Genomic DNA, 26,412 nt, shown 5'->3' with positions numbered 1-26,412 from the left:
CCATATTCTAATGAAAAATACAGTAATAAACTTGATCAAGAGCTTATCTGTAAATATTAAAAAGTTATCTTTACCTCCTAGGACCTGGCGTCCACATATGTGGACATCACATTTTCTGTTATTTAGACCAAAATACTCAAGGGCCTGATATCCACTTACGAGGACATTATACTGCCACTGTTATATTGAAATTTGAAACAAATATCCTCATATGTGGCTCTCATTTTTCTTAGAAACAAAAATCAGGTTAAACATTTTTTTTAAAAGCATGTGGGATAGTTGCATCAGATTCTGTGTAAATCTTAATGACCATACGCCATCCGAGATGACCAGATTGGACCAAAGTGAATTCACAATTAGCAGAAAAGCCTCTGCATGGATCATGTCAGTTTCATAAATGTGGGATTGAAAACCTTCACATGCCAGAAATAAAATTTTATATTTTACAATGCTTCTGTGAATTTCAATGAAGTTTACAGGTCTGACTGCCAGTGTTTGTAAATGTCAATTGATTCCCTTTATGTTGTTTTTTCTTCTTTTTTTTAGGGAAAACTTGGAGTTCCTGGATTGCCTGGTTACCCTGGAAGACAAGGGCCAAAGGTGTGTGACATAGATTTTCCCTTTTTATCCAATACTGAAGATAATTTCCAGCTTTTGGTGTTCAGTGTCTTGGTCAAGGGCAGTGTAGATGGTTGACAACACAGCATGACTGTCACTGTGTTTACTCACGATTCAGCTTCAGTATCAAGCTGTTTGTATGTGTGTATCTGTGCACAGACTCCATGTGTTTACATATATGAATGTACAGAAATCTATATTGATTTTCTCTATGACTTCACAACATTTTGTTGGCTGATCAGCACTGACCCAACTTCTTACCACGTGCCTTTCAAAAACCTGATGACTCACACATTCATAAACACAAATCCAAGCAGACACCTACTGTACACTCTCCAGGCCTCTTTTAGAAGCCGTAACTGGCACGATCACCTGCTGTAGTCATCAGCTGTCCGCCCTCCTTAAAATCCAGGAATACTCCAACAGCTGACCATTGTGCCACGGCATCACTATCACAATGTGCTGCTGCAGCTGGTTCCTCTCTGCTGCTGTCAGCACTGACACCCTCGCACTGATACGATGGGTCAGATACAACTTGTCTTAGAGCATCCATTTAGGAACTGCTCTGTTAATGTCAGCAAAATGTGAGCTGTGGATATTCCTGAAATTGAGTAAGCTACAAAATACATTTGAAATTTCTAAACTGTATATTTCGGTAATTTGTATTTACTTTTTTAAATCATTTACTGTCTATGCTAACTAGAATGGAGCTTTTCAAGATTTGACATTTTACAATTGTGTAATAGACAGAGTACAGTAAAGGTTATTCAGTGCTAGTAATCATAGCAAAACCAACAAATATAGTCCTCAAAGGATAATAAAGACATCCTGACTTTTCAAATACATAGACTAAATATTTTTAAATAATTTTTTAATATATATTTGTCTGGAACCCAACCGTCCTTTTTGGACTTCCATAGTTCCCAAAAAGTAAATTCTGTTCCCAAAATAGATCATGTGCTGTATGAGACAGAACCTGCTCGTCCCATGTTTCCATTGCAAAGTATCAACAGTGTTATAAAATGTCAAATCGTCCTCAGGAGTATGTTCAGGGTCAAAGTCTTGGCCCATTAACAGCCTTTATCCCCCTCAATCAGCCTGTGCATGAATCCCTCCAATGGCTGTGTTTTTGGCTGCTGCACCCCATCACTCTCTGTTAACAGCTTTCCCACACTGTTAATTCTGGATGCCATTTGCAAGAGCTTCAGTAGTCTTATCTCCATGGTGCAAGTCGTGCTTGTCCAGTACCAGCTCTCCTTTCAGTTTACCATAACTGCACCTCTGTGAAAAACAAATTAAGCAGCATAGATGTCCCTTTCCTGCTGTCTCCACAATGTTGAGCTGTTTACTTCTTGCGTTTCTGCCCACGCTGCCCTGTTGTGGCGCCCTTGCCCATACTGCACAGAATTATTCCTTGTATACATATGCATGTGTGCAATAATGAGCACTATAGTGCATCATACTGTGCATCAGAGAGCGTTTTAAACTCAACACACCCATACATGCCCGTGACCTTGGAGCACAGCTGGGTCAGAGAAATGTTTAACTTAAATTGGTTGAACGTATAATTATGCTGCCTAATTCTGCATGAAGGGAAGCTATATTGGTAAGCTGCTTGGTACTCCTGTTAATTCATCCAACAGTGATTACACTCCTAGTATTTGTTTGACTGGCACCATTCTCATTATCAGACAGCACAGCCTGCAAAAGTCCACTAACTAAATTGCTGATGGGTAACAAAGAGAATCCACCGTTTCCGTTTTCTTTGTCTTTATTTACTCACACCGCCAGTTTTATCTTCCTCCTCACTAGACACTTTGCTAACAACCTAACAACACCTTTGTCTGTCTGTCTGTGTGTCAGAAAGTGTCAAAGTGACCGGGTTCTTTTGATGCCTTAAAAAGAAGGTGTTCATTTTTCTAAGGGGATGACAAACTATAAACTGCACACCCACTGATATGAATCGGCTGGCAAGTTAGTCTTTTATGTGGAAGGACTGTACAGTTTCTTATTAATTAGCCCTGTTCAGTAAAGTGCAAAAGGACTGCTGCTACTTCTTCTATAGTCTCACTGACATTGTTACAGGGCAGAGTGTTATTTTATGCTCTCGAATATGTGAATGTATTTCTCCTTTTGCTCACTCAGTCCTTCTCTCTGACTTTTTTTCTCTACTTGCCCTGCAGGGCTCCAATGGCTTTCCTGGATTCCCTGGGGCAAACGGCGAGAAAGGAACAAGGGTGAGGAAAAAAAAAAATTAAATACATGCATACAGAGTCACTCAGCTTTCCTAGTGATCAAGGGGCATCTTACATCTTAAAAGGACACACATACGATTAAACTTTGACACTGCTAGCCTGGATATGGTAGAAAACAAATAAATAGATCTGCCTACTCTACTGTGTGTGTTAAAAAAATCCCAACTTGATTCCAATACATTCAAATTAACTCTGAAATTTGTACAAAAATATGTACATGACCATCGGCTTCCAAAACAATCAATCTGCTGCTGTAAGAGCCTTCTGATATTGACTTGATGCATGCTCAATCATCCAGGTGAGTGAATCCCAAAATGTTTATTCTGTTCATCTGGACATCTGGCCATCCAACTGACTTCTTCAGTCTCAGGTGACTGCAGGTTTCCCCAACCTTATAAACAGTACATTTGCACAATAACTGAACCTAGCCTACCAAAGGGTCTGATTTTGACTCTTATAGCAATTTACTTTCTTTTAGCCACAGGATCAGTGAGGACTGTCATCCTATTTTATAACAAAGCTGTTGGAATGTCTTTGAGGTCAAGGCTCAGTGCAGGCTTTCAACACTAACTCTGTCGCGCTACAAAGGCCGTACCCAGAAGACTGCTGTAAAGATGTACTGTAGGTCTTCATGGAGGACTGACAACTATATTCAGCTGTGTGAATGAAACTAGTGAGTGTTTGAGCCAAAGGGATGAGAGTGAGGGTTTCAGAATGAAGCTGGTTATTATTGACAAGAGAAACTGCGCTCATACAGACATTGAGAAGCAGACATGCTTGGCCCCAGCATGCTAGAACCGACAGCTAGTTCAAACTGTCGAGTGTCTATGGGTAACCACTTACAGCATCAATTTGTTTATTTATTTTTGTCCTAAAGTGCTGTTTCCCTGACTCAAACTCCTGGAACAGTTGCTTCTGTCTGATGATGGCTCAGCTAAAACTTCCCAAACAGGATATTAAGAAGTATTAAATTAGGTGATGCATGGTTTTTGTCCTAAATCAAAACTTTTGTTTTTCTGTTTTCAGGGAATTGCTGGCAAATCTGGCCCTAGAGGGCAACGTGGCCCAACGGTAGGCAATTCATCTGTCTGCCAGCTCAGCCTGAGCTCTCCACATAAATGATGTATTGTGTTTAAATGAAAATCTCATCCTTTAAAGGGCTGTCTATGGGGTTTATGTGTTTTTTGTTTTCTGAAAAAGATATGCAGTAGGTAGAGAATTTTAGAGAGGGGCAGGGATGGCAATTGCCCTTAAATAAAATTATTCTTAGGATTTGCTTCTTATTGTTTTACGCTTTCTAAAACTGAACTTATTATTTCTGTAAATATATTTAATGAATTTAGGGTCCACGCGGTGGCCGTGGTGCTAGAGGACCAACAGGAAAGCCGGGTGCTAAGGTAAGTGCCCATTTCAGGTTTTTAAAGGCAGTTTGCCTGATATAAAATATCTCTTTATGTTTATGTTTTTGAATGGGGCATGATTAAAATCAGTAGTTTGGTACAGCTGCTATGTGAAATACATGTTACTGTGCTCACGTATTATACATAAGTTATTATACATAGTACTGTATGTGTGTCTGTTGAAAGTCTTACATAAATATAGAGCTACCTAAATATAAAATTATAGTGTATCAACATTATAAAACATAGTTCCCCTTTGGTAAATAAATGTGCATGCATGCACACCTTGACTTGATGTGTAACCTCAGTATCAATGATTTGCATGAATTTGATTCATATTTCACACTACTTGTGTTGATGAAGTTCACAAAATTGCTCTGTACCCTGTCTATCTCCTCAGGGCAACTCAGGCAATGATGGACCTCCCGGCCTGCCAGGGGAGCGGGTTAGTATTAGATTTTGTTTGATCAGCCACTCTTGTTTTGCACACAGACTCTGTGACACCAAAAGTATATCAGGTGGATTGAACTTAAACTTGAACTCAGAGTAAATTGTAACTTTTTGTAATTTCAGTGAAGCGCTTAGATTTTAAATCCTTCGGCTAGTTAATTTTAAATGAGCAACCTTATACTTATTTGTGTAACTTAATTTGTGTCACAAAAAGCCAGCAAATTCATAATGAACGAGGCAGTGCTATTTATTTCTTAACAGCAACAGTGAAACAGCTAGGTTTCTCAGTGTGAATCTAATTATATTCCATTTACATGTTGTGGTTGTCATTCGCTATTCTGACTGCTTGATTTATTTTCTTTTCATTTCAGGGACCTCAAGGACCACAGGGACCTGTCGGTTTCCCTGGACCCAAAGGACCTAATGTAAGTAGCTGCTGTCAAGCTGTCAGTGAGCTGGCACCATCCACAACCATGTTGATGCTTTTCATGCAAGCTTTTCAAATATTAATACACACCTGATATCTTGATTCTTATGAACTATCCACCTGTTCAACTCCAGGGCCCACCAGGGAAAGACGGGCTACCTGGTCATCCTGGACAGCGGGGAGAAACGGTTAGTGGGTAGTTTTGTACATTAACACCTTGTGTTGTGATGTTGTGAAGTCACGTATTGCGTCTTTCAGCCTCTCAAATAGCTACAGTTAGTGTATTTCAATGATGTTGAAGTAAAGATTGGGGTCTTTTTACTTTTAATGAATACTTTTTTAAATGTTTTTTTACAAAAGGTAAACAAGTAACATCGCTAGGAGTAGCAGAAATAGGATATTGGCATGACAACGAGCTGATTAAGTGCAGCATCTGTAATGCTGAAGTCCACTCATTATCTTTTCTTGCTTCTTTAGTGGTATACAGTCCTATGTTGTCTAATTGGTTTTGTGTTTACATCTCCATAATTTGCTGTATTATGAGAGTCAGCACCTCTGATATTTTTAAGCATTACATTTTGTATGCATAAGGACTTCTTCTGCTTCTGAAGAAAGAACAACCAAACTTGGATCTTGTTTACTGCACAGGTTTTACAGGCACTTCATACTGAAAAAGCAAGTGACTGTCTATGTGTGTTTTTTTTTAGCCTTCACTGAATAGTACTTTAAGTATTACTATGCAAGCACTTTTACAGTGGTATTAAAAAGGTTTGAAAAAGTCAAGATTTAACTTGCTTATACCTGCAGGTGCCAGATTTAGGGTGTGAGAAATATTTTGTCAGCTTAACTATACATTACAGTGTAGTGTAGTTAAAACTGACTTTCTTTATGACCTAATGTTTACCTATTGTACAACACAAAGATGTCAGTAAATCAAATATTAAAATTTGTCCAGTAATATCTTTGATATCTCTGACATCTTCCTCAGGGCTTCCAAGGGAAGACTGGACCTCCGGGGCCTGGAGGAGTGGTTGGACCACAGGTAGATATTCAGCGAATGTCATCATTACCTCCTCTGTTGTGCACATATATTCTGTGTCTCTAGTTTAGGAGTTATGGATTACAGAAATCTAGGTATATATCAGTAATAATAGCTTATCCTAAAAATAGTAATTAGAATGCATTAGATGGTGTTGCTGATTATCAATTTGGAGTTACTATGAAGACCCTGGAATTATAGGAATTATATTTTACATACATTTTATAGTTGATTAACCTTAATGTGTTGTGTTTGTCCTTGAAAGGGACCAACTGGAGAGACAGGACCAAGTGGAGAGCGAGGACACCCTGGCTCTCCTGGTCCACCTGGTGAACAAGGTCTACCTGGAGCTGCTGGAAAAGAGGGTGGAAAGGTAAATGACCATGCATTCAAATTCAAATAAATATAGGTCAAAACTTCTTTGATTATACAGAAAGCCTTGTTAAACAGTGCATCTGTCTACTTTAGTGTTATTTAAAATTATTGTTCTTTTAGCAACTTACAGAATTCATTTTTGTTCTTAACATGCTTTTTTCACCCCAGTTTAACAGCTTTGTAACCGACATATATTGGTATAATAGTGTGTAGGTAAACTGAAATACACTGATAAAACTATTTAACAACCACATGTTTCTTTTTTTGGGGTGGGGGGGTTGTTCAATATCCAGTCTGTGCTAGTCTTAATTATTCTTTGGATAGCTCTATGTTTACTGGCCTACATTTTCTTTTTTTGCCATTACATTTTAATCACTTGCTATTGTTCCCGCATAATTACGTATAATTTTAGCTGTTATCACGAGATCAATCTTTTTTTTTCTGTCATTCTCACAGATTGAGCTCTTCTTTGTTTTCACATAAAGGAACTCTGCCTTTCATGATTACCCAATGTCAGTTAACTGACTTATTCTCTTTCCCTCTGTAGGGTGATCCAGGTCTTCAGGGTCCTAGCGGCAAGCCAGGACCTGCTGGCCTGAGAGGTTTCCAAGGTGCAAGAGGTCTTCCAGGGGCCATGGTAACACAGAGACCTCCCACAGATTAATACATTAACGCAAACATACTTAACATGTCCACATGAAACTGTGCCATCCCACATCCTGAGCATCCACCCAGCTGAATTTAGCTCCAAACTCCAATTACCAGGCTAACAACCTGCTGTTAAACCAAATGTCACACTTGGCAGTGGACCTGACTGAACGTTACAGAATGGGCTTTCATAGAACTGAGAGGATTCAGTAATACACAGATTGATATATTTTATCATTACTGGTGTCAGCAATTTTAAAAATATGTTTTGTTTTTTTCCAATGTGGCTATGACATAAAGAATGTCCCTCTAATCAGCACTATGCTGCATGTCGTAGGCATGAATTTCCTCATTTAGAATTGCACTAGTGGAGCTTATAAGGAATTCGTGTTTAGTTTTCTATCGAAGAATGAGTCAGATCCCTTTGATTCTGATTCAAACCCACAACTTACTGACTGCATCTCATGCACTCTAGCCTTCTGCATAACCTGAATTAATTCTCAATAAGAGTGGGTGTGAGTGAGAAAAAGTTCAAGGTCAGGGAGGATGCTGACTGAGGATCAACTTGAGGAACTGTGGTTGAAGCTCATTTCAAGGCTGACCATTAAGAGAGCGCATGACAGCACTGCTCAGACTTATTGCAGCCGTTATGTTTGTCCCATGTGTGCTAAGGAATGGCTTTCCTTTTATAATGAGAGTACACATATACTGTGTGAAAAAAAAACTCACACAACCTCCCACTCTGTCAAAGTGATTTCATCCACACACAGAAACAGACACACATGGATATGTGCACTTCTTGTATTAGTGAAAATAAAAGCATAAATCTTCAATTCAGTTCAGTTTTATTTATATAGTGTTAAACCACATCAACAGTTGCCTCAAGGCACTTTATATTGTAAGGTAAAGATCCTACAATAATACACAGAAAACAGAGAAAACCCCAGCAATCATATGACCCCCTATTAGTAAGCATCAGTGGGAAGAAAAAACTCCCTTTTAACAGGAAGAAACCTCCGGAAGAACCAGGCTCAGGGAGGGGCGGCATCATCCGCGACTGGTTGGAAGTGAGGGGAGGAAGACAGGAGAAAGGCATGCTGTGGAAGAGAGCCAGAGATTAATAATAACTAATAATTAAATGCAGAGAGGTGTATAAATGCATAGTGAGTCAAAAAGGTGACTGAAGAAGAAACACCCAGTGCATCATGGGAATCCCCCAGCAACCTACACCTATTAGAGCACATAAGGAAGGATTCAGGGTTACCTGATCCAACGCTAACTATATGATTTATCAAAAAGGAAAGTTTGAAGCCTAATATTAAAAATAGAGAGGGTGTCTGTCTCTTGAATCCTAAATGGAAGCTGGTTTCACAGAAGAGGGGCCTGAAAGCTGAAAGCTTTGCCTCCCATTATACTTTTAAATACTCTAGGAACCCCAAGTAAGACTGCAGTCTGAAAGTGTAGTGCTCTAATGGGGTGATGCGGTACTATAAAGTCATTAAGATAAAATGGGGCCTGATTATTCAAAACCTTTTATTTGAGGAGCAGGATTTTAAATTTGATTCTGGATTTAATAGGGAGCCAGTTAAGGGAAGCCAATATAGGAGAAATATGCTCTCTCTTTCTAGTCCCTGTCAGTACTCCTGCCACAGATAAACTCAAGGCTTTTCAGGAAGTTTTTTTTTTTTTTTTTAGGACATCCTAATAATAATGAATTACAGCAGTCCAGCCTAGAAGTAATAAATGCATGAACTAGTTTTTCAGCGTCATTCTGAGACATGACATATCATTTCTCAATATTGTACAATATGGAAAAAAGCAATCCTACATATTTATTTAATATGCACATTGAAGGACATATTCTTATCAAAAACGACTCCAAAGTTCCTCACAATGTTACAAGATTCAAAGATAATGCCATCCAGAGTAAGCATCTGGTTAGATGCCATATTTGTAAGACTTTTTGGACAGAGTACAATGACCTCAATTTTATCTGAATTTAGAAACATAAAATTAGAGGTAATCCAGGTCTTTATGTCTGTAAGAAATTCCAAGTTTACCTAATTGGTGTGTGTTATCTGGCTTAATAGGAAGATAAAGTTGTGTGTCACCTGCATAGTAGGGAAAAATTATGCTATACCTTCTGATGCCTAAGAGAAGCATGTTAAATGTAAACACAATTGGTTCTAGCACATAACCCTGTGGAACTCCAAAATTAACCTCAGCGTGTAAAGAGGACTCTCCATTTATATGAATAAATTGGAGCCTATTAGATAGATATGATTCAAACCACTGCAGTGCAGTACCTTTAATACCTACAGGATGCTCTAATGCTCTAAAATGTTATGGTCAACAATGCTGAATGGTGCACTGAGGTCTAGCAGGACAAGCACTGAGATGTGTCCACTGTAGGAGGCCATAAAAAGATCATATGTAACCTTCACATACTGTTTTACAGCTAGTTTTTCAAGAATTTTTGAGATAAAAGGAAGGTTGGAGACTGGCCTATAATTACCTAAGACAGCTGGGTGAAGCGATAGCTGTTTAAGTAACGGTTTAAGTATTGCCAGCTTGAAGGCCTCTGGTACATTAGAGATAGGTTGATCATTTTTAAGACTGAAACATTCGTTATTGGTAGGACCTCTTTGAAATGACTGAAATTAACTCAGAAAGATCAGTTTGAGAAAAAGAGTTTAAATCTTTTTCCTTTTGCAGAGTAAGTGTAGACAGACACACACCACACACACGCACACACATACAAATATACATATTGCCACTGAGCACACACAGTTTATTTTTCTTTTTTTATGGGCATAGAGACACACACACACACACACACACACTCTTCATCACATCGCTCAGTCTTAAAGAAAGGCATAGTGACGATATATGAGCCAATAAATAACTTTTTGTCTGTCCAGCAAAGAAAGATCCTTCCAGTCTTCTAATGCACTGTGGTGAAATGTGGAAGTGGAGAGCCTGCTTGGCAGCCTCTGCACCCCCTGGCTCTGTTGAAGCTTGTAAATTAGTTATTATAATGAAAGTCTTTACAGCCTCTGGTGAACTGTGTTTTCCATAAGCAGTCTCAGCCTCCTGGCGCTGTGATTAAGCACAGGATTTGACATTCAAGGACCAAGATCTTGAAGAGATGACAAAATGCCAGAGATAAATGGACTATACCTGAACTTGTAGCCCACCTTGGCCTCGTTTTTTTTTTTTTCTCTTTTTCATTTTCTCTGATGCTTCTTGAAATTATTCCTGTTATATTAATAATGTAAATATGCCTACAGAAGAAGCTGTATCACGAATTATTAACTAAGAGATACATTTTCTCTGGTGGAGAACTGAACTTAAGTAAAAGTTTCGTGCTATAATGAATTAATTTAATCAGTTCCTTTTTTTAGCATGGATTTCAGGCAAATCTCCTCACTAACTGTTACTCCTTCCAAATAATCATTAACAGGATGTAAATTACCACCAGGCTGAAAATGCCCTTTCTGATTGAAGTTTCATACCACTTTTACTGAGTGTCATTAAGTTTTGTTTTTTCACGGGTATTCATTTGCTTTATTAAAGCTTTTTGAAAGAAAACCTTTAAAAGACTCTAAAATTGAGGATTAAAAACATGCACAATTAGCCAAAACTGGCTACTATTTGGTAGTCAATTCAATCAAAGCATCCCATAACTAAAATGTACAAACAGATACTGAATTAGTAAATAGTTGTTTCATCCTTACTTGATTATTTATGATTCAATTTTTCTCCTAATTGCCAGTTATGCTATGATTTTCTAGAGCCAAGCCCTCCTTATGTGTGTGCTCATACACAGTTCAAGCATGCGTATCTACTTACATGCATACATCCACACAGTAATGTTCAGAGGCCCATTTGACAGCTGTGATTACTGCTCTTTGAATAGCATTGAGTGGCAGCCTGCAGTGAGTGAGATCTAACCCTCTCCTGTCCTCTGCTTTCAGGGTCCAGGTGGCTTAAAGGGAGGAGAAGGGCCTCAGGGTCCCCCTGGCCCCATCGTAAGTAGCCTGTTACTATGGTTACCTCATCTCTCTTGCTACAGAGATTGTAGCGAAAAGTAGCTGGTGCTATTGGAGAATGGAGTCACACATGCTGTGCACAGCTCCGTACTTTGGTCATCCAGCAGCACGTGCTATATAAGCTGCAGTGTGGAGGGTGGTAGAACCAAGTGGGGTGGTACGATCGAATTCTGTGACATCATTGCTTAAATGATGAAGTACATATTCAATATGAATTCAATTCAATATTCAGGGCCAAATGGCATTTTTAATTTCTGTTTTCTTTGTTTAGTTTATTTTATGGCTAAGAAAGAAGTAAAGCTACTTCTTTTGTCATAAACTGGATGGTAAAAAGTCTCTGTCCTAAGTTACGCTATAGAGTATATATGTCTTTGCTAATGCTGTTCTTTCTTCTCACTGCATTTCACGCCTCAGACTGGTGTTTATTGTTCAGTATAAAAATAATAATTTTTTAAATTTATGTAGCATATAAATCTCTGTACCACAATTTGAGAAAAAAAACTCTGCTTGATTTATAGTGTTTTGTCCAACACCTTTGCTTGAATAATGATCTAACCATTGCCTAATTGCTTAATCGAACAGCAATTCATCCCTGTTACTCGATTGGTCACAAATGTCTCCCTCTAATACTTATTCGTTGCTATAGCAACTGCCGTTGCACAGTTTTCACTCAAATGACAATTCCAAGAAAAGAAACAAAGTTTATCTTTCTGTAATGAACTCATTTTTTTTCATTCAGCATCGATCACAGTAAAGAATCATATACACTATAGCAGGAATGTCATCGCACTTGCTCATACATACTTTGTGGCCCTGAAAAGAAGCAAAATTGGGTGGGTAATCTAAAAAAAAAGTAGGGCACTTTTACTCTGCCTTTGTCTCTAAGCCCCTCAGTTTGCGATATATGCAATGAAAAGCCTCAGGAGCTCCAGCGGTGATTTTGTACAGAAAGCTGACTGACAGGCTGCTTTGAACTGGCTGACATTTTGTTCAAGCGTTAAACGTGGGCTCCCGATAATTGCCCCTGCTCACCAGCGACAGAGCAACACCAGATTAGATGACAGCGGATATGCAGAGCACTGATGAAAAGATGATGAAAGTGAGAAGAGGGGCGTTCTCTGAAGGAGTGAAACCATTTCCACAGCGAAATGAGATAGTTTTCTTAAATTGGCTTGAAAGCAAGCCATTGGATGGAAACGTGTGATAGAGTGTTTTGGTAGATTTCAAAAAAACTCCTTAAAAGGAGTCCAGTGTGCAATGCCCACGCACACAAGAGATGTGATATTTTCCTTCATCGATTTCCTGCCAGAGTTTGAGCTGCTGTTGTTCTGTGGGAACGTGTGTGAGTTCCGTGTGTGCGTTTCTTTTCTCGTCTGTGTGTTTGAAAGAGACTGATCAGGAAAGAATAGCACAGGAAAAAAAGAAAGGATGAATGCGACAAGTCACAAACTTTACGAGAAAAACATGGGTGAAATGAAAGGGCGGGAAATGGACTGAAAAAGTATAAAGTTATTTGAGTCAAAGGAATGTGTGTGTGCTTGTTTGTGCATGTGTGTCATCGTGGCCAAGTTGGCAGGCTGTGGATGACAGTTTGGAGCTTGGAGTGTGTCACCAGCAATGTCTATCATGAAACGGGCCAGGCATATGAGTGCCAGGTGGCATCTCACATCAGCAGCTGAATCAGAGTGTGTGTTTTTCGTGTGAATCAGTCCGAAGCTTTGGCCTGTACACATGCACATTTAATTTTATTTGAAAGCGGCTCTACCCAGACCTTCCCTGGGTAAGGGAATGCCAAAAAGACCTCGTGATCAACAATGTAGTGGCAGTTCATGTGATTTGGGGTACCTACACAGTGATGAGCACCCACCTGGGAATAGTGAAGAGCAGGGTAATAAGGCATGCTGATGTGGGGAAAATGGTGAGACCTTCCAAAAGGCCTTGGCTGGGGAAAGCAGCTCCGGCCTATTAAATAGATAAGAGTGTTCATCAGTGGCTCCCTTCATAGGTAAGCTTTGAGGCTGTCAGCAGGGTCAGTGTAATTTTAGAATGGTTATCAGTTAATGGCTATATTTCTAGCATGTCACAGCTTATAGTAATGCTGCGGTTAGTTACTGTGGTTAGTACTTCTAACAATGAAATAAAAACTTAAATATTTGCACCAGACTGCAAATGCTACCATCGTCTTGAGGGAAAACTTAGTTGTTGTATGTGCACAGATAATAGGCTTTTATGTTTGTGATGTTTTTCATTCAAATCTTCTTCACATTATCGTGACAATATTCTCCAGGAATCCTATTCCTTCAAAATTTCTTTAAAGTAAACTAACAGGCTAGAGCTAATCCAGTTAAAAAAAAACATGGCGTTTAAATGTCTTGACTCTTTTTTTGTCATTTGTGGGTCTCGTAATAGGGACAGAAAGCGACAATAATATAACCGGCAACTGTGAAATGGCTGTAACGTAATCTGACAGAGGAGTCCAGCAGGCTGAGATTGTTATTCTAAGTGTCTGAGATTGCTTTTTGACATTATCCTGTCATGCACGTCATGCATGTCATGCATGTCGCATATACTGATGCCACGTCAACAAAATAGCTTTAGCTAATAATATTATCTCTACTCTGTCTACAAAGGGTCTCTTTATTCTTAGAACCAAATGTGTTTTTGTTGGAGTTTTTTTATTTTACTTTTTTCGCCTGTTTGACAGGTAGTAATCATTTCAGTCAAAAGGGTCATAGTGGTCTACTAGTCCCAGGGTTGTCAGATAGGAATGTTTCCATCCATTTGTCCATCCACAAGTAGACACAAGTGAAAACCTTAAAATATATTGGGAATCAGTATATTGCCAACCACGCACAAACATGAACTGTGATTTAACATTTTTAATATCTATCTATCTCACATAACACACGTAAGATTTCTTTTTGCTCTCTAACTCTATAACAGAACTCTAACTGTCTTATTTAGACAGCTCTCTCAAACTATCACTCGGGTTTATACCATTGTCTTTCTATAGCAATTAGCCTCTTACAATATTTCTGATTCCTGACTCTGAAGGAGTCCCTTACATTCTGCTTTTAGAGAACAGTCTAAACATGTCTTATATGCAGCCAATCCAGTCAAAAGTATTGTGTTTTTTGCTTAATAAGAGACAGATTTCAAGTATTGCTCTCTTTGATACTTTAGACATGAAAATGTGCCTTGAAGTTTAAAATACCAGAATTTTCTTTCTAGGCAGACTTTCAAATCAATTTACCCTTTTAAGCTTAAGTCTGGACAAAACACACTTGCTTTTTGCTCAACTGTTTCTTAGCTTTACTGTAGCAAATTGCATTTTTGAGTAAGACAGCAGTGACTGATGAGTGTTTGTTTACAGGGTTCTCCTGGAGAGAGAGGTCCTGCTGGCTCCGGAGGTCCCATTGGTCCCACAGGACGCAATGGTCCTCAAGGACCACCTGGCCCTGCTGGAGAAAAAGGGGGTCCTGTGAGTTTTTTTTCTCAATTTTACTTGGTGAAATACCTATTTAAGTTCAATATATCAAGATTTTACAATATTGTGCAAATTATGTTTTAGGGAGAGAAAGGTCCCATGGGTCCTGCTGGCCGTGATGGCATTCAAGGTCCTATTGGTCTTCCTGGTCCAGCTGGTCCACAGGGTCCTCCTGGTGAAGATGGTGACAAGGTGGAGCAAAGTTTTAATACCTTAAAACCTAGAGTTGATTGATCTTTATATTTGCTACAGGGAGTTATAATGTTTTGTTTGTTAAAAACAAAAGCTTTTAAGTTCTTGGTTAAAGATAAAAACAGAGAAATGAAAAAAAAAACTATCTTTTTATAACCTCAAAGAGAGCTGTCAGCTTCAACTATGAACTCCTCTTTATTCTAAAGTATTCTTGTATCAATGTGAGGCCAGCTGTCCGACAGCTAAAACTTGGCCAAAAGTGGGTCATGCAGCAGGGCAATGATGCCAAGCACAGCAGAAAATCTCCACAGAATGGCTGAAAAAGGGAAAAAATCAAATTGTTACAGTGGCACAGTCAAAGTCCAGACCTCAGCCTGAAATGTAACCTTAAGAAAACTGTGCATAAATGAATGCTCACAAAAATCAGTGAACTGAAGCAAGTTTGTAAAGAAAACAGAGACACAGTTCCTCCAAAACAATGTGAGAGACTGATAAAGTCATACAGAAAATGAATATTTGAAGTTATTCCTGCTAAAGGTGCTACAAGCTATTAAATCTGTTCACAGGACTATATTTATTCATTTATTTATTTTTTTTAACTATACTTAACCACAAGCTTGTTATGACAGCAATTACTCCCGATAGAATCTTACATTAAGTAAACAAAATAAGCACACACTAACGGCTTTAGAAATCTTCTTAAATGCAAATAGACAAACAAATCCATGTACTGAAATAGCCAGTTGTTTACACATCCTGTGTACCCTGAGGCCAGCAAATCCCACATCCACACTTGATACACTGAACCAGAAATTTGCATTTTTACATTTGTAACCATGACACCCTCTTCAATCCCAGTCACGTCTTCTGCCACAGCATTTTGTCAATCATAGAGCCAATGGGGTTAGACAGGGAGCCAATCAATTAATTACAAACACTCACCCAAGGTCTTTGTGGGCCAATCAAATTAGATTCTCTTGAGAAATATTTACTGCCTAATCATGGTAAAGGTGACACTTTAAGATATTAGACTTTGACTAAACATGGAGGAGAGAGATTTGAGCTCTGCTTTGTCTGTATGTGCTTGTTACACTGCAGGGAGAAGTTGGTGGACCTGGACAGAAAGGAAGTAAAGGAGACAAGGGTGAACTTGTGAGTCTTTTTCTTTCCCTCTCGCTCTCTTTTAATGAAGTTTTATGTCACAGATTCATTCAAATCAGTGAGTTTTATTACAATTCATGTTAAATAACCAAAGATGCTGATTTCACCACTGAATTGAGTAGAACAAAAGGAATAGATTGCTAGAAAATGTTTCTTATTTTGCCCTAAAAAGTCTGCAGCATATAAAATACTAGCTGAAGTGCTGCTATGTTTACAAAATGGTTACTTAGTTTGTAATAAGAATTGCAGCGTGTTCTGTCCTCATCTTAAACGCTTGTATTTTTTCAGTTGACTTTTGTTTGTCCTCACACGCATCACGTCAAATACATTCCAGATTGAATTAGATTTTTCAAATGTCATTATTCCAGGTAGACAGTGTGTGATGGAGATCAGGTTTAGCAGGCAACTGCCCTATATTTCATTGCTCGATTCAGATGGCGTGTCTATCATGTACATCTTAATAATCAGCTTCCTCCTGTTTGTAGGGTCCACCAGGCCCAACTGGTCTCCAGGGTGTAGTTGGAGCTCCTGGTCCAGCTGTGAGTATCTCATCCTCTGACCATCTAATGTCAAAGTTTATTCTCTGAAGTATTTTCATACACCGATAAGAATGTAATCCTAAAACATTAAAAGTTACACGAATACCCATTTATACTGTACTAAAATCCACTCCGAATATTGCTTTCTGTTTTCACAAAACTTTCCAACCTTTATTTCACCTTTCGTGAATTTTTAAAGACTTTCTTACCATCATTTGTGATGCCTACAGAAGTAAGTGCTGTCTTCTTAATGTCATCTCTTCATTACCATACTGGCTTCTGGGTAAGAACGGTGAAATGGGAAATCAGATTTTAAAAACTTTTTTTTTCAAAACAAGCCCCCATGAAGACAGGGAGGGTGTAATAAGACCAAAAGGCTGCCGGCTGAAACTTGTTATCTCCAGACCTGCAGTCCAATAATGACGTGCCATTGAATCGTGTCTCGTTTTGAAGGACGACACCTTTTTATTGATTCATCATCAGCAACACTCTGATATGAGCAAAAGTTACTCTATGCAGGTTTTTGCTTAACCATTTCTTGCCGATTGTATGATAATCAGTTAAATGGGTTGTTTAAGTGTTTAGATATATTTAAAAACTGGACACTTGAGTCATAATTGTGCTTGCTTGGAGACCCTTGGTTTAATAAACAATATTTCATTTCCCAGATGGACAGAAATTAACAACTGTTCAGGCAGGTCAGGGCCATATTATGCAAGCACTATTATTTTTTTTACTCTTGCCTCTGCAGTCCAAAAACCTTTGGCTGCAGTCCCTGTTCATTTTAATATTCCCCATCCTTTTATCATTGTAATGCTGCACAAATTTCCTTTTAATTACAACTTTTAGTCCTGTATTAGAATCGGGGTACCAAAAGGACTTTTTCATAAAAGACAGCTTTTATCCCCCATCAATTAAAATGCAATTACAAATTTGGTATTTGTTATCCTGGAAACTCATGCAAAGCATTACGCTTGTGACCTTGCGTTTACAAAACAGGCTTGCACACAGCAATAATGTGCCAGTCAGTGCACCAGTCATTTCCTTATATTGAGTTCTATGGCACCAGACCTAGCTGAGAATACTGCCTTGTACGGTGCAGAACATCCTCTACTCTTCCATCTCATTAACACAACAGGGAAAGTCCTGTTTCTACAATAGCTGATGGCCCGAGGGCAACTAACAGCTCATTGCTGTAAATTATCAGGCCTTAACAACCATTCTAGCACAAATCCAGCATCTGCAGGGCTCTGTGGGGGCTAGAATAGACCTAGTGAGACGGATTGCCGTGAGCAGGTAGTGCTCCCGAGCTGCATAACAAATTATTTAACAGTTGTTTGTCCTGGTGAGTCAGTCTGCTCATGTGTATTCATATCTTCATAACTGAGTCCTGACTCGTGCTGTGTAGTTTTAACATCGTCTGCTCTGTTTTTATTATTGCATGTCTGAATGCTGTTATCACTTGTGGCTACACTATGTACCCCACTTTTCAATCCTGGAAAAATGCTTGTGTATGCTGGCAAAATGAACGATCCAATTTCCTTCTCTGCTAAGGCTTAACAAGATTTACAGCAGCTCAGTCACTGGTGCTGTTGTCTTCAAGATGCAACTGAGGTCAAGCATTCGTAATGAAACAGTCTATGGCAAAGCAGTATTGATCTTCATCAGGATGTGGTGAACATCCTGTCCTACAAATGTGCTCTTGTTTAGCAGCGGCTTATAAGAAGACAAAAAAATGAAGTTGACAAGAGCAATCTTGGAAATGTCACTTTTGAGAGGACAACACATTTTTAAGATATGAAAAAGCTTATTTCTAACATAATGTAAGGAAAACAAAAACCCCACAAGAGCCACTTAGATTTATTTCATGAACAATCTAAACATAAATTTTGCGAGATCCATTTCAGGTATGTCATAAATTACACCTCCCCGAGCATGCGTTTGGTGCCTGCAGATCTAAGCACAACCACAAGTAACTATGCTGAATCATATCTCATTCAATTGCACCAGCTACACTTTTTACATTTAAACAGATCCATGCAAAAATTAGTACGGAGTCTTAAAAATATAAATGCTCTCAGCTAGCAGTTTTAGAGCACGTAATTATGCACCGACTTGTGCTGATTAAAGTCCTACCAAAGCATTTTTCTAATTAGGACTTCAGTGTGAACTGAAAATTTCAAGTTGTTTCTGACTGAGATCTTTAATTCAGAGAGCAGAGAGCAGTATGTAAGTTATGCTAAACATACTGTTACAGTTCATAGTTAGCTTTTGCATTTCTTTTCATAAATTACACTTCAAATAAAACTTTATTTATATACTAATTAATTAAGACTAGATGAAGGTCAATCCAAGGTAAAAGATGGACAGTACTTAAAGTGTCTCTGCAGACCTTTTTTATTTTTACAGCCCAGTTTTTCTGTTTAACTGGAAGGAAAAGTGGAGAGTTTCAACATAATATAGTATTCAGTAAAGGTTTATACTTGTTTTTATACTTGTATTAAGTACAATTGTACCCAAAAATTGCCATTTGTTTCATTGCTTATGATGAATTGACATAAGAAATTCACCAGTGTTGGACTGTTTTCACGTGACACAAGAAGTAAGCTTCATACTTAGATGGTGAGCTGTTATTGCGTTTTCTATCTGTTTTGGCAGGTCCGGATAGTTTCTTCCAGCAAAAGCCTCTATTGCTCTGATTCAAGGGCACGGATGGTGCCAACACATATACGGAGGTTGCAGGCTGTGCATGCAGTGTTACAATGAATAACAAATTATGTAGCAGTTGAGGTCAAGCACTCGACATAGAGACACAATTCTTTTCTAGTCTCCCCAAGGAGATGTTCAAACAGTTAGATTTGTGACTTTTTTTTTTCTTGAAGTCACTTTAACTTTAGTCCACCTCCTTGTAATCACCTAATATTTCCTTCTAAACTGTTCTGCATTCAGTACCATAGCCTGAAGCGTCCTACATGTCCCAGGGCTCAGTAAGAGCTCCTCAAGCACTTTCAAGTGCTGACATGCGTTTGAACTGAAAACTCCCAGTCTGTCAGCACTTCACTCTTTCCCCACAGTCTCTTATTTCCATCCTCCGTAGCTCTGTGCACCTCTGGCTTCAGAGATGAAGTCAGCATCTTTCACATACGCTGTTTACCATAACCCTTTGGCTATACTGTACTCCATCCTGCATTCCCTGATGAGAAGCTTTGGTAGGATGGCTGCTCCCCTGGTAGACGAGCAGCACAATGTATCAGTGTTTAGAACTGTTGTCTCTCTCTGGTCCATTCCTGTCGCAAGTTTAATTTTCCTCCTCACACAGTCCTCTGAAAAACCAAACAATCAAACTTCCACATGTTGGTTGACTGTGCATTTTAAATAGTCTGTGAGTGAAGTGAGATAGACCGTTGACCTGTCATGGGTGCATTCTAATCACTCCAAGAACCCTGGGGAACAATATGTTGGTTCTCAGCATTGATGGATTGATAAAACTGCAGTAAAATGTCCTTCAAAAAACCATTCAAGTACTGTAACTGTCCATCCTAATCTGTGATTGAATGTGCGTATCGACCCACCATCTCCCGTCTGAGCTTGGATATACTCTGTAACCATGAAATTGATTAGAAGAATGAGGAAAAAAATCCCAGTTAATGATTGTAGAATTGCACTTGGTCAGTGGGAGTGAGAGTAAAGGTGTTTGCATGTCTTGCACTTTAACCTCTAACAGGGCAGTGATGGTGAAGCTGGACCGAGAGGACAGCAGGGTATGTTTGGCCAGAAAGGAGATGAAGGACCAAGAGGATTCCCAGGTTTACCCGGACCCATTGGACTGCAGGTATTCCCAAAATCTGAGGAAATCTGAAACTTTTATATCTATATTTTGACTGTCTAACTCTCGTTCTCTAAACGCATGACAACCAGGTCACGTTGAACAGTGCCTCATAGGTATGTTCATTTCTTTCCCTTGTCAAAGCCATCCAGAGCAGAATGACTTCCTCCACACCCCTAAAACCGACAACATTTCATCTCTCCTTACATCATTTACATTACATCAAAACAAAGCATAATTTATTAATGCAGCCTTGACTCCTAATAGCACTTTGTATTGCTCCTGGGCAAATAATGCTTTTTCCCCTTCAAGGACTTTTCTTAGCATAGACTGTGCTAAAAAATCCATCACCATTGTGAACATTTTTGCATTTGGCATTTTGCCGCAACATTAGTGGTGGAGGAGAGACTGCCATTGGTTTTTCCACTCAGGCTACATTATTATCATGCAGTAAACCGCTCCCCTCTAGTACTCTCAGGTCTAAGTAAGAGACCAGCTGCTGTGGTATTTGACCAAGTATTTAAATCAATGTACGGTAAATCCATTTATCTTTTGCAGATGTTTTTTTAATGGGCATATTACAGTAAAGATAAAATATTTGGTCCTTAGAAGATTCAGAAAAAAAGGACAGCAATTTGCTTTCAATGAGAATGTCAGGGGTGTTGTAGGACTTAGACCAGGGGGTTAAACATAAGGCCCGGGGACAGATGCAGCCCAGCAAACACACCGGTCCAGCTAATTGGACAGTATGGATGTTTTTTGCAGTGGGTTCATAGAGAAAAAAAGACAATTTTCACTTATTGACTGTAAACTTTATATTTTATAATTATGGGACACAGTGAACAATGAACTACCAGAACTTTTATTATGTAGTGTCACTGGTCTGGCCCGCTTAAGATGAAAGTAGCCAAAATGTGGCTCACAATGTAAAATGAGTTTGAATTGACACACTTCTTGTTTTGCATATATAACAAGTGACCTTACAAATTACTGGTGTGTCTGAAAATTGCTTTATAAAACTGGACTGGCATATTAAATATACTTATACATGACAGTAATATTTTAGGGCTTTTGTCAATAAGTAACCTTCATTTTTGGTTCCACCTCCATGCACGTTTACCTATGTCTACTTCTATTTTAAATTTAAAGCACAACCAACAAATTGCACCATTATTTGGTTTGATATGATCAGAAGTGATTAATGTTAGCTCAATTTATTTGGATATTGCACATGTGGATAGTTTAGTTTAGGCTAATTTGGTTTATTCAGAAGTTTAGCATTAAGGTTACCTTATCTTCTTAGTGGAAAACTTCAAGGGAACCATCAAGCTAGTTATAACTAAACATCGCGAGAAAAACATAACAAACCTGATCATTTTGAAGGCATTCGTCTCCAAGCATGCACTTCTTATTTATTAAATTACCAACAGCAAGTCTCACAAATAGCACCACGGTTATAAGCCCTTATAGCAAAATAGCAGGTAAAAATATCAGCATGTCACCTATAAAACATCATACAAATATGAAATAGTATAGTAATCAAGGATATAGTAATCCTTCACTATTGGTTGTTGTGCATTAAATTCTTTTTTTTTAAAAAACTTGTTCTTGTTAGTGTTGTAGCTGTAGATGAAGCCAAAGCTGTTTGTCGCTGAGGCAAAAGAGCCCTAATTACATTTGACCATAACAAGTAAACTTAAAAGTGAAGAAGTTTTTCCCATACATAACTGAGAGTTTGTAAGATCAAGAGTGTTCATGTTACTGTTGCACTGCTCTATTCAGTCCTCCCTTACTCAGAACTCCACAGAGTCAAAGGAAGAGCGAAGGGGTCAAGCGTTCGCTCATTTAACCCAGTGAACCGAAGTTTTGGGAACTTGCTTTGGTGGCAAAGAATAAAGAAACGGCACACTTTAGAATATCTCAAAGTCAATTATCCAAGGACTCACCGAGGATGAAATTAGAGCAAAACCCTGCTGGTCAATAGGGCCAGATAACGTTGTTATTAAGTGCAATTGGCTTTTAATTGGGCATAATGCACTCGATCTCAACTCTTTTAATTATGTTTGGCTAAGCTGCCCTTCAATAGATGGCAGCAGCTGCTGCGAGCTCAGCTCTTCAATGCAATTATCTGTAGCATTAATGATTTTTGACTATGGGGAATGAATGGCTCCAGTCTGAAAGCCCTCCATCATTTGGGGCCATGTTTGCCGTGGAATACTGGAGTCCTCACTGAGCGCAAGAAATCTTCAGATTAAGAGGTTAAAATGGGAACATAGAGGAGAGTAAATATCAGATTTGATTATACCAGAGTGTGCTCATAGCTCAGGGCTAGTGTGGAAAATAAAAGGAAATGGCAGTCATAAGTAAATATTTATTGATTACATGTGTTTGAATGATGCTTGTTAATTCAATCCGGGCACCTATTTTGATATCAGTTCGAATATACAGTTTAGAAACAAGCCTGAAAGTCCGATATTGATCGACGCCTGTCACTTCAAAGCATTAGACATGGAATTGTTTGATGCTTGATTTATTTTCCCATTAGTACAACTCTTGTGCTTTATTACCATGTCTAAATCCCAGTCACGCTCTGTAATAAATAAGCCTTTCCTGTCATTACAAAGGTACAGTAAATCAACAAAATGGACTGAAACTACACGTATGTTTTTGCAGTGATCGATATGCATGTCATTTTCATTTTAGAGTAACTTATCATTACCGCTGCTTTCCACCCACCTTATGATTATGCATGCTCCATCACCGGAGTTAAACCAACACAACACATAATATCCATAATTATGCCAATACACAATAAGCTACAACAGCAAGTGAGAGCTTCTTCATTTCTGTTAAAGATCCTCCTTCCCAAGGTGTATTCATACTGTTTCAGTCAAGCATGATTGAATCCCAGAGCTGGATAATACGCATCGCCTCGGCTGTCCCCTTTGTTTCCACTTTCCTGTGGACGTAGATGGATGGCGTTTCCACCCTGCAATTTACACAGGCTGATTATACCCAAGCCTCCAATACCCTTTAATTACAATAGGTGTCCTTTTTGACTAATTGTGTGTTTACTCGCTGGGGTTCTGCTTGTATTAATGCATTCTCCATTGCGTTGCACACTACAACCCCACTATTCAATACACATCATCTGAAAGTACCTGTTAATGAGCAGCAAAATTGTATGTGTCTTTACATTAGTGGATTTTCGAATGTACAGTTTTGTCTCGAGTGCTGCCTCGCATGACCTTTTCTCTGAGTTTTGAAAAATTTGTCTGCTTTCCAGGGTTTGCCCGGCCCTCCTGGTGAGAAGGGAGAGAATGGAGACGTCGGACCAATGGTGAGTGCAGCTCTCTTTCGTATTGTTTTCACGAATAAGCCAGTGAAGTGAGAAATTGTGCTGATTGTTTAGAAGTTCTGGCTTGGAGCTGAGTCTGGCGGCTCCACCAGCTGCATAGCATATGTAAAAGAACTGAACATAAGCATTCCAAATATTTAAATTTGCGTGTGGTCTGTTTCTGTGCACTGTGTTTTGCATCGTGTTTTATCATGTATTATTTGTTCACTCTTTTAAGAGTCAGAACAAACAAGCTTTTGCATGAAGGGCTGTTTTAATCTCACACCAGCACTTACACACGATAAACACAGATGCAGAGCAGCTTAGTTTTTTCTCTCCCTGTCTGTGTCTGACACTGACAAGGCACAATAAAAAATGTGGTAAACTACAACAGTGGGTCTGACATGTCTGTTGATGTTGTTGCTACTGCATCTGCAAGTAAGACAGCAGCTATGACAATGCTATTATTAAAGTTACATCCTATAAAAGAAGAAAACAATGTGTTAGAGTGAAGAAGTGATCGCTGAAGGGGGCCGTTTATCCTTATTTTGAACTCCATATTTTTTATGTTAATTCTCCGAGAGTAGCTTTTACCTCAGTGCTGCCTCTCACTTCATACTCTTTTTGAAACAACGCGTTTTAATGCCCTTCTCTTGGGACACTCTTTCTTTCTTCTGATTGGTTGCCTCTCACCAACAAAAGGTTTGAACAGCAGTCGTATGCCCCAAGTTTACCTAATAAAGGACATACGCTCTCTCCTCGCCTTTTGACAGGGTCCACCTGGTCCTCCTGGCCCCAGAGGTCCTCAGGGTTCCGGTGGAGCCAGTGTAAGTTGATATTTGTTTTCTTTGTCCTCCATTAGGCTTCAGTTACAGTTAGCTTTTTTAAAAATTACAGCTTGTTAAACAATTTCTTTTCATAAGATTCTTGTACTCACTGCTGTCTCTGTGATTTATCTGCAGGGTGCACAAGGTCCTCCTGGGAGTATTGGTACAATGGGAGGTGTGGGTGAAAAGGTAAGAACCAAATATTGCTCATATCTTTTTCAGCTCCTAGAAATAAAATTCTATCTTTTTCTTTGGTAAGTTTTGCCTGAAATTATGTTCGTTATATTTGTCGTTTCTCTTTCCACTTCTCAAGGACACTGCTATTAAAACACAAACTGAAAAAACACTGAGTTGTCAGTTGATACGCTAATTAGCTGATAAAGCTGGACTGTTTGATGTCAGTGTGATAATAAACTTTTCACAAACTAATTCACATATCACTGTGACATCACAGGGAGAAACCGGCGAGGCTGGCAACCCAGGACCACCTGGGGAGCCTGGTATCGGAGTAAGTGCTCTTTCTTGTTTCAATCTAGACAGCGTTTTTAACATCAAAGCCATGAGAACTGACTACTTATACACATCTAAACAGAGATTGCCACACAGTCTAGCACTCTGCGTTCTTGTGCAACTGGGACTGTTTTAACAATCAACCTATAAATATTGCTTAGCACAGCTAATTAAGTTGTGTAATTAGATGACACTTCAGCTGTCAGCTGTTCTACGGTCCCTCTAAGTATTTTTTACCTCTGATTAATCTAGTTCAATGTGTAGATATGCTAGCAACCTGAGGGCTTTTAAGCAGATAATTAGCTCAGCCGTATTTGCTACGCTCCACCCTTGATTGTGTCATTCATCTACCATCACATGCTAGGCTGCAATAAGGGTAAAATTCTGAATATCTTATGTTCTGTGACAAAAGTATGACATTTGTTGATTACATTTTTATGGCGATTTCATTTACATAATATGCATAAAATGTGTTCTATGATGCAGCACCTTGTGTTCGCCCGCAAACAAGGTCTCAGCTTTCCTTTCTTACGGTATAAAAAAGGAAAAGTTTTCACAGTAGTCATCCCGAACATCTTAGATCAGAGCTTTGCCATCAATCCAGACTAAGCCACTGCTTCTGTAAAGCAAGGGACACCTCACCTTGAGTCTGTCAGGATGTATTGACGTATCCGGTTGCTGCCTCGCTTCTGTGTACAGTGACAGATAGACTCCAGCGCTGCACGTCACAATGAGGTCAACTTTAAAGATGCCATGCTGGCATTTGCTCCAGCATTGCTCAGCTCTAGTGGACCAGTTAATGATTCTGGGCTTGTAATTATGCTTCAACTGCTGCTCTGAGTCATAGCCAATGCTTAAAGATTGCTATTACTACAGTCAGACACTATGCTGGACTAATTTGCTTTATCATCTGCTGGATAAAATAGAAATTTTCATTTGAAATAGATGCTCAAAGTTCAGTCAGTTGGGCTTTTTTTCAGTTTTCTCCTCTTCTGGGCAGTTTTGTGAAAGTTTTGATGGTAGTTGGAGTGACAGCTTTAATAACATGTTTGACTTGTTCCATATTTAGTATCCTATTGTCAAAGTAGTATGGATGGCTCTTATGTGGTCTTTATGGTGACAAGACATTGATTTATATTTCCTTAGGGCCCGAAAGGAGAGACGGGTGAGAAGGGAGAAACTGGGCCCCCAGGAGCTGCTGGACCCGCCGGTGCACGTGGACCCCCTGGAGATGATGGTCCCAAGGGTAACCCTGTATGTCAGCTGCAC

At 39.0% G+C, this 26,412-nt stretch overlaps 1 protein-coding gene across 1 annotated transcript in view; it reads left to right on the top strand.

Moving 5' to 3' along the window:
- Window positions 1–26,412, top strand: part of col11a1b (collagen, type XI, alpha 1b) — a 79,906-nt gene that overhangs the window by 41,305 nt on the left and 12,189 nt on the right. The window contains exons 31-51 of the mRNA XM_085253669.1: window positions 547–600; window positions 2,802–2,855; window positions 3,900–3,944; window positions 4,217–4,270; window positions 4,674–4,718; window positions 5,095–5,148; window positions 5,285–5,338; window positions 6,139–6,192; window positions 6,455–6,562; window positions 7,112–7,201; window positions 11,190–11,243; window positions 14,638–14,745; window positions 14,836–14,943; window positions 16,042–16,095; window positions 16,590–16,643; window positions 20,368–20,475; window positions 23,756–23,809; window positions 24,580–24,633; window positions 24,769–24,822; window positions 25,088–25,141; window positions 26,290–26,397. Coding sequence (XP_085109795.1) covers window positions 547–600; window positions 2,802–2,855; window positions 3,900–3,944; window positions 4,217–4,270; window positions 4,674–4,718; window positions 5,095–5,148; window positions 5,285–5,338; window positions 6,139–6,192; window positions 6,455–6,562; window positions 7,112–7,201; window positions 11,190–11,243; window positions 14,638–14,745; window positions 14,836–14,943; window positions 16,042–16,095; window positions 16,590–16,643; window positions 20,368–20,475; window positions 23,756–23,809; window positions 24,580–24,633; window positions 24,769–24,822; window positions 25,088–25,141; window positions 26,290–26,397 — 1,422 coding nt within the window. The remainder of the gene's footprint in view (window positions 1–546; window positions 601–2,801; window positions 2,856–3,899; window positions 3,945–4,216; window positions 4,271–4,673; window positions 4,719–5,094; window positions 5,149–5,284; window positions 5,339–6,138; window positions 6,193–6,454; window positions 6,563–7,111; window positions 7,202–11,189; window positions 11,244–14,637; window positions 14,746–14,835; window positions 14,944–16,041; window positions 16,096–16,589; window positions 16,644–20,367; window positions 20,476–23,755; window positions 23,810–24,579; window positions 24,634–24,768; window positions 24,823–25,087; window positions 25,142–26,289; window positions 26,398–26,412) is intronic.

Source organism: Mchenga conophoros, linkage group LG18 (assembly GCF_057382185.1).
Source record: "Mchenga conophoros isolate Kocher_MC1m ecotype Shallow Benthic linkage group LG18, M_conophoros_male_GT1.1, whole genome shotgun sequence".
In the NCBI taxonomy this organism is placed as follows: domain Eukaryota; kingdom Metazoa; phylum Chordata; class Actinopteri; order Cichliformes; family Cichlidae; genus Mchenga; species Mchenga conophoros.
Note: the sequence above shows the minus strand (reverse complement) of the source record. Positions and strands in the feature narration are given on the sequence as shown.